This window comes from Eschrichtius robustus, chromosome 17 (genome assembly GCF_028021215.1).
Source record: "Eschrichtius robustus isolate mEscRob2 chromosome 17, mEscRob2.pri, whole genome shotgun sequence".
In the NCBI taxonomy this organism is placed as follows: Eukaryota; Metazoa; Chordata; class Mammalia; order Artiodactyla; family Eschrichtiidae; genus Eschrichtius; species Eschrichtius robustus.
The window spans coordinates 52,413,443-52,421,847 of NC_090840.1; the positions used below are offsets into that span (position 1 = coordinate 52,413,443).

Here is an 8,405-nt window from a genome sequence, read left to right on the forward strand (position 1 = left end):
GGGCTCAGAAGGTCAAGGACAAAGGCTGACTTGAGGATGGCTTGGTAAGGAGACCCATGGGAGAGCTCTTTATATTCCACCTATAAAGGGAAAAGGGGACAGAATGAATCCTGTAGTGTAGGGGCAAGGCTAGATGTCAAGGCTAGAGCGAGAAGGGCATAAAGAAAGGAGCCAGGCAGCTCCTTCCATCCGCCACCCACCCCCCCCCACCAAGATCTTCATAGTTGTGGCTAGTCCACAGGACACACACAAGTCAAGAACATTTCACTTTAGCCCAATAAACCCCAAAGAGCTGTGATTACTTGGGGGGGGCCCATCTCAACTCAAGGTGAATGAAATCTTATATGGTTCTGAGAGCAGCTTTGTAACTCTAAGGAGGGTCTCTGGAGACCATGACTGTGCACAGTTCTCATGGTAACCAAAAGACTATGACATACTTAGAGGGTGGTGAGGTCACAGAACCCAAGCTTTAAAGTAAGTGAATCATGTGTGGCTCATTTATTTTTAAAAGAAACTTCTGAGAAGAACTTAGAACAATTTTTCTCCCCCGAGTGCCATTTCCCAAAGGTACTCACAGAACAATAAGGTGTGACTGTAATGGCTGCACTGAGTTGTCTTCTGGACAGTGTTAGAAGGGACATAAAGAAGGTGGACAGAGAACTAAGGCAGTTGAGATGCATCGACGAACTCAGCACACGATGCCTGTGTGACTTATACGTGCACCCGTATTGCTGCTGTGACTTGCACCCGTACCCATACTGCCTGTGCTATTCAAAGCGATCACAGACCTGCGGCCTGTGTGATCTCTACCCATGTTGCGGGTGTGATGTCAAGCTTTACTGTCTTCGCCCGTCTCTCAGAAGTTTGGAGAGGAAAGCCATTAGAGCCATGGAAGATGAAAAGAGAGAGCTTGCCAAGTAAGAGAACTTCCTAAGATTTTTATAGTTGGTATATTAGCCTCCTAAGTTGGAAAAAGGGGGGGGGGGAAAGTGTGACAATCGATACTTGAGCAAAGATGAAATGGGTTCAAGACAATGACTCTGGTGACTTAACAAAGATTTAAAAAAAGAAGAGTAAATGGGTCCATGATGGGAATTGTAAGATTCTCAAGACAGTGTAATGATGTCGATTGGCAAGGCTGTTTTCGGCTTATAGCAGGAGTGCCAATGTGATAAATAATGTGGCTTTAATGAGAGAAAGAAACAGGGGGGCGTCATTAAAAAGCTATTGGAAGCAGCAAAATAAACATTTTTTCTGGTTATGAGTAAAGTGATTTGAGTATATTTCGGCTTACAGAAATGACTTTGGGAGAAATAATAATAATTGATCAAATCCTTAATGTTTGCCAGAGGCTTTAAGAGCAAGGGAGCAAACTGAACAACAGAGGCATTTATATGGTTTTGTAGGAAATCCTTTCTCCTACTCCCCAACTCTTGATGACTTAAAATTCATCTGGAATTGGGTTTATTGTCTGCCTCCCCCTTCAACTGTAGCAAAGATTGTGCAAATAAACTACAGAACTGAGAGCTGCAGTTTTCAGAATACAGTTGAAAAGGTTTTAATAGAATTGGATAATTTTAAATGCACTTTAAAATTTTGGGGGTTTGATCACATTTTATTTTTTGCTTGAGAAAGCTTTCTTTTTCTGTCTACATATGCCATTTAGTCTGTTAGTATGATGAAAAAAAATGGTTGAAAACACTGTCCCCTGGTTAAATAAATTATGGTACATCCAAACATTGGGATGATATGTAAATGTAAAAAGGACTGATGAAGCATTTTAAGTATTGTCATATTAAGTGAAAAAAGCAACGTGCAGAAAAACTACTTAATATACTATTTTTTAAAAGGACATAAATAGATGATCTTTTGTATTGAAATCTATGTGACACATAACATTGTGTAAATTTAAGGTGTACAATGTTAATTTGATACATTTATATATTGTAATACGATTACCATTGTAGCGATAATTAGAACCTCTATTGTGTTACATAATTATCATTTCTTTTTAGTGGTTGGAATAATTAAGTTCTAGTCTCTTAACCACTTTAATGATTGTAATACAATATTTGTTGTCTATATTCACTATACCATGCATTAGAGCTCCAGGACTTACTACTCACTGCCAGTTTGTGTCCTTAAACAACATCCTTCCTACCCCAATGATAGATTAATAGGTTAGATGACAGATAAATAAATAGATTAGATAGATAGATAGATAGATAGATAGATAGATAGATAGATAGATAGATGATAGATCGATAGAAAGTAGATGATGGATGGATGGATGGAGAGAGAGAGAATGAGGCCCTTGACAACCGTGACAGTGATGTTTCCCTGGAAAGGGCAGTAGGGCAATTATTGTCCAGGTCATCAGTCACCAAAGGTCAGGAATGGACCTCCCTCAATAGTCTGAGATGGAACTATTGGCAATAAACTCATCTACACTCAATTTGAACCAGTTTTAATTTTTACTCCTTAGAGTATCAAGTTATATAAATTTCATGCAGTGTGAGTCAGGGGTTCTTTTTTAAGTACTTGGTCTAAATGAAGGGTTACTTGTGAGCAGGTGTGTCCACTTCCCTGTGCCTCTGAATACTCGAATACCCTTGATCCAAGTCTGCTCAGCCTTCGTCTCCTGGCTGTCCCTATTCTCCAGACTCTCCAGGTGAGTTCTTCACCACCTGGGCACCCTCTGCCTACTCTGGGTGTCTCAATGATCTGCAGTGGACACAACTTCAGGCTTAAGTCTCGGCATTGTGGTTTTTACAAGAGGTAATGTTTTCTCTGGTTTGTCATACTTTTCCTGACAATGCTTGGATTTTTTGCTAATTTTTTTTCTGTTGCTTGTGGCAGTATATGAAGCTGCTGTTGTCTTCCTGGATCTCTGAACTGATAATCCAGAGTCCATTTCAGAAATGACCTCAGGTTTGCCCTTTTGCATCTCTCCCCAGCCGCTTTTCTTCTTCCTATTCATACCACCTTGGGAATGCTCTATTGCTCTATTTCTGACAGCTTGACATTTCACTAACCTGGAAATCTTAGTGTTACCTGCAAACCTAAATATTCAATTTTCTGAATATGGATGAAAATGTTAAACCCTGATCCAGCTCCAATCCCAGAGGACTCTTACATTAATATTTTTTTCAGTGAAATGCCTCTTTTTTCTTCTCTCTCAGCTCCCAGTCCATGACTAAATAGATCCAGAAATATCATGCTGATTCAATTTTTTAAAAAACAATCTTTGGTGTGAAACTTTGTCCAAGGCTTTTAGAATGTAGAAATCGTATTCACATGACCTTTTACCCCTTAAAGAGAAAGATAGCAGTTTGGTTAGGTTATGACATGTCCTTTCAGATGCCAGGCTGTGTTATCCAGAAGATTCTTTGCCCAATGGGGAAATAAGATTCCCTGGTCTATAGTTGCCATGGCCCCACTGGAATTGTCTTTCTGTGTGACAGTCTATGTGCTCTGTCTCTGGGGGCTCCTTTAATAACGGGCAAGAAGTTTTGGCTAACCATATAATTCCCCCTAAGAGTCATTTGAGCCTTCCTGAGTGTGTGTTATTTGATTGATGCACGCACGTGTGTGTGTGTGTGTGTGGTGCGTTTTTGGACTGGGTACAGAAGGTCCAATTCCTTTTCAAATGTTTACTGAGCAGTTGCTTCAAAAGACACCTTGGCAGTATCTTCATTAGTAGAAACCCAAGTAAGTACTTTCATTTCTTTAGCTTCTTTGATATTCTTTTTTCCTCCCCAAATTTCCTTTTGCACCCCAAGCACTCACCTTTTCCGACTCTTCCTTCCTCTTCTGGATTGAGAGAGACTGAAGTGACTGAATTTGGTTTCCTTTGTAAGAAGCCATGTGACCAGCCTGATGTAAGTTTGCACCGGACTCACCTCCACACTTCGTGGGCTTCCTGTCTTCTGTACTCAAGTGCCAGAAGCAAAGTCAGCCCCTCCTCAATCCTGCCCTTACGAGTTTATTATCTAATTATCAAGCCCGCGGCAGAGTGGCTCTGACACCTGGCTTTAGTCCTTGCGGGTACATGAACCTTGGTTTGCAGCTGCGCCCAGGAACGCACTGGGCTCAACCCTGTGACCTTTGCTGGTGCCTGGAAACTCATCCTGAGACTGTGCTTGCATCTGCTCATCCAAGTATCCGTGGGCAGCCTGTGGCTCGAGAAGTTCCCTTGAAAAGCCCCCCACAAAGGGCACCATCTTCTGAAAATTTCAAAAACCTGCCCTCTGGTTTCTTGTTTACCCCTCACGCTCTGAGTATGAAGTTTTCACTGAATCGCTCTCACTGGGGGAGGCTGGTGACTGTTAGCCCTCAGGGTTGCATTCTTTGTGGTTTAGCGGTGCCTTCCTGGGTCTTAAGCCCTCAGGGAATCTTTCCATCCCCCATCCTTTGACCCAAAGATCAGGGCATAGTCACACCTCGGGAAGCCAGCAGAGAGGAACTCCGGGGCTTTATGGCTTTACTTACTTTACGGCTGGTGGCTGGTTGGCTTTCCGCTGAGAGGAGAGTTCGCTGTTTCCCTCTGTGTCCCTGCAGAGCTGGAAGCGAGTTGGGCCCCTTGGTCCCCTCTCATCACAATCTCTTTGTACGCAGAGGTCTCGGGGTGGCAAGAGTAGGCGTTGCCGCCCATCCAGGCCAAAGGCATGTCCATTATTTGACCTTAGTGTTTAATTACACAGGACTCGGGGCCTGGTCGCTTAAGGCCTTGAATTTCAGGGAAGTCTGTATAAAGCGGAGCCTGGTACAGCCTGTTAAAGAAAGTTACCCTTTATTGAGTGAAAACCAAGTGCCTAACACTTCATCTTCATTTAATCCTTGTAACACCGTGGCCATCTTACAGATGATGAACCAGAGTCAGGGCAATGTTCTTGATCATCAGGAAATGGGACAGCTGGGACTTGAAGCCAGGTTTGCCTGACTCTGGGATCCATGTGCTTAATCACCTGGTTAGTGGTCCTGAGTGATCTCCCGACCAGGACCAGCAGCCAGCATCACCTGGAACTTGTTAGAAATGCAAATTGTTGACTCCTCCCCAGACTGGCTGAATCAGAAACTCTGGGGGGGTGGGGCCCAGACACCTGTAATTGAACAAGCCCCGCAGGTGTTCAGATGCACCTGTGTTGTGCCACTCTGCTCCCGCTGATACCCTTCTTCAGTATCAACCAAAAGTCAGGAGGAGAGAGACAAGGCAGGAAATGGGAAGAAGGAGAAGAAAGAAGAGAGAGGGAAAGATGCGTTGGAAAGGAACAGTTGCGCTTAATGGGTCTTTGGAGGGGTCTAAATTAGGAGAAAAAGTGAAGTACTCCAAGGAAACTAGAGGAAGGCCAGCCTCCCTTTGGTTCAGAGTAGAGACAGGCATTCTCATCATCCTCATTACTTTATTCGTCAGCCGGCTGAACCTGATTCATATCTTTGTGAAGATGGCTGGCGATATCCCTCACCTCTGCTGTGGGCAGTATCGCATTCAGGAGCTTGGTCATACATTCAGGTGAAATTCAGCTTCAGCTGGGAGACGAAGTGACAGCCCAGAGTGGCAGACAGATGGCACTGCCCACTTGCTTTTCCCCAGCTTTCCGAAGAACGTTCTGCCACCAACCAAAGAGGCTGACTTGCCTCTGTTTACTATGACTAAGTTCCTCCCTGGTGATAGCTAGTAGAGCAGGCCATCTCTCTTTGCCCAGAACCCCATAGAACCAAGGAAAATCGCATGTGGGGTGACAGGTACTTTGCCGGGCAGGAGTCAGGTTGCAACTTCAGAGTTAAATCTGATGAGTAGAATGAGGCTCCTGCAATTTCTCCTAAACCCACACATCCCCACTGATAACCCCTGGCCTAGAAGCAAAAGGAAGAAGACACCTGGTCTAGCCAAGACTTCGGGGCAATTTCCTGAAGACCCACATTTGTGAGACCCCTTTTCAGCTGCTGCAGTGGGGACGGGGCTGGAGTGACAGGAATAGAGGAAGAGGGGGAATCTAAGCAAAACAAAAACGAAACAGGAACAACGAACTCATACTTCAAGACTCATATTGTAAGAGGAGATAGATCTGGGAGCCAGCTTTGCCTTGTAGATCTGGCTCCCAGATCCATCTCCTGTAGAAGGCAACAGGGCTTATGGGTATGTTAAAAAAATATTCCCTCTTTTTGCTTATCTGTATTTTCTGAGTTTTTTACAATGAACTTGTATAACTTAAGTAACAAAAAGAAGTGTATAAAAAAATTCAGCAAAAAAAGTAAGAATTAAAAATGTATCTCAAACCAATCACCCAATCAGAGTCCAGACTCCTCAAACCAGAAGAGCTTCTAGAAAGCATACATACCAATACCTCCCTTTGGAGGCCAAGAGATGCAAGAAGATTTGCCGGGAGTGAGCCTTAGAACACAGATTTTTAAAAAAACGTTAAGGGATAAAAAGAAGAGCATTTCAGAGCGTTAGGTTGTCTTTGGAAGGATCAGGCAATTAGAAAGAAAGTGGTCCCTGAGCAGGGCCAGAGCACGCAGGGCTGATGCCAGGCTGCTGAGGTCCTCATGCCAAGAGCTCCATCTGACTGATGGTTAAAATCATGACCTAGGCATTAAACAAGCCTGGATTTGAATCTAGGCTCTGCCATTCACCACCTTCACCACCTCCCCATCTACAAAATAGTGACAATTACACCTGCATGACAGGGTTCTTGTGAGGGTCAAATGAAACAATGGCTCTAACGGCTTAGCACTTTCCATGGCACATTGTGGAAAAAAAAAGAAGAAAGGAAAAGAAAAAACACACAACAGACAAAAGCCTAGCATCCTATGTGGCAAGCACTAGTAGAGATTCTTTTCATTCATTAACTAATTTAAGTCTCATGAAACCCCTAGAAATGGGTTACTATTATTGTCCCAATTTTACAGATGAGGAAACTGAGGCACAGAGCGGTTTAAGGAGCCTGCCCAAAGTTCCATAACTAATAAGAGGAGGAGCTGAGATTTAAATGCAAGAGAATGTGGTGATCATTTTGTAATGCATAGAACTGTCAAATCACTATGTTGTGCACCAGGAACTAACATAGTATTATAGGTCAATTGTACTTCAGGAAAACCCAACCCACCAACCAAACAAACTCATAGAAAAAGAGATGAGATTTGTGGTTATCAGAGCAGTGGGATGGGGTGGGGGGGATGGAATAAAGGTGGTCAAAAGGTACAAACTTCCAGTTACAGGATAAATAAGTACTAGGGATATAACATACAACATGATTAAGTAACAGTGCTGTAGGTTATATATTAAGGTTGTTAAGAGTAAATCCTAAGAGTTCTCATCACAAAGAAAAAAATAATTGTTTCTATTTAATGTTGTATCTATATGAGATGATGGAGGTTCACTAAACTTATTGTGATAATCATTTCATGATGCATGTAAGTCAAATCATTATGCGATACACCTCAAATTCACACGGTGCTGTATGTCAATTATATCTCAATAAAACTGGAAGGAAAAAGAAAAAAAGAGAATTAAAAATAAATACAAGAGAAAGATCTGGAAGGCCAAGCACCCATCTGTTGTTAACAGGGGTTTACCTGTGAGGGAGTGTGATTTACATGGGAGGACTCTCTCATTTTTTACTTTTACACGCCTCTGTAGAGTTTGATTTTTCACAGTGACTAGTGTGTATTACTTTTGCTGTTTTTTTTTTTAAAAAAGAGGTAAAAATATTGCTTGTCAAGCTGTGTCTGAGCTCCATGGTCTGAGCTTCTTCCTCCCACCCTTTCCTTTTCCTAAATTCCAGATTGAGAAGAACAACAAATAGAATTCTAGCCTCCTCTTGCTGTAGCAGTAACGTTTTAGGATCAGTGAACGTGTGCGGCTTTGAACCCGATCAAGTCAAGGTGCGAGTGAAGGACGGAAAGGTGTGCGTGTCAGCTGAGCGCGAGAACAGATACGACTGCCTGGGATCGAAAAAGTACAGCTACATGAACATCTGCAAAGAGTTCAGCTTGCCCCCGTGTGTAGACGAGAAGGACGTGACGTACTCCTACGGGCTCGGCAGTTGTGTCAAGATCGAGTCTCCCTGTTACCCTTGCACGTCTCCCTGCAACCCCTGTGACCCCTGCAGCCCCTGCGACCCCTGCAACCCATGCTATCCCTGTGGGAGCCGGTTTTCCTGTAGGAAGATGATTTTGTAAAGTGTAGGAACCCAGGACTTAGTAGAGTCAGGTATCCAGCCCGGCAGCTCTTCTAGCGTTTCTCTCCCCCTTCCCATGGCCTGTATTATTCAAGAACATAGAATACTGAATACATAACTGCAATCCACTGGTGTGTGAAAGTATTTTGGTTCAACCCACCACAGAGCCCCGCCAGGTTAGTGGGCAACGGAAGGATGAACAGATGGGAACGGAGATGAATG

At 43.3% G+C, this 8,405-nt stretch overlaps 1 protein-coding gene across 1 annotated transcript; it reads left to right on the forward strand.

The window, feature by feature from the left end:
• Positions 1–597: 597 nt before the first annotated feature.
• On the forward strand, positions 598–8,184 carry ODF1 (outer dense fiber of sperm tails 1). The gene is made up of 2 exons (XM_068526009.1): positions 598–917; positions 7,788–8,184. The coding sequence occupies exons 1-2, from the start codon at positions 598–600 to the stop codon at positions 8,182–8,184; spliced, it is 717 nt and encodes a 238-aa protein (XP_068382110.1).
• Positions 8,185–8,405: the final 221 nt, after the last annotated feature.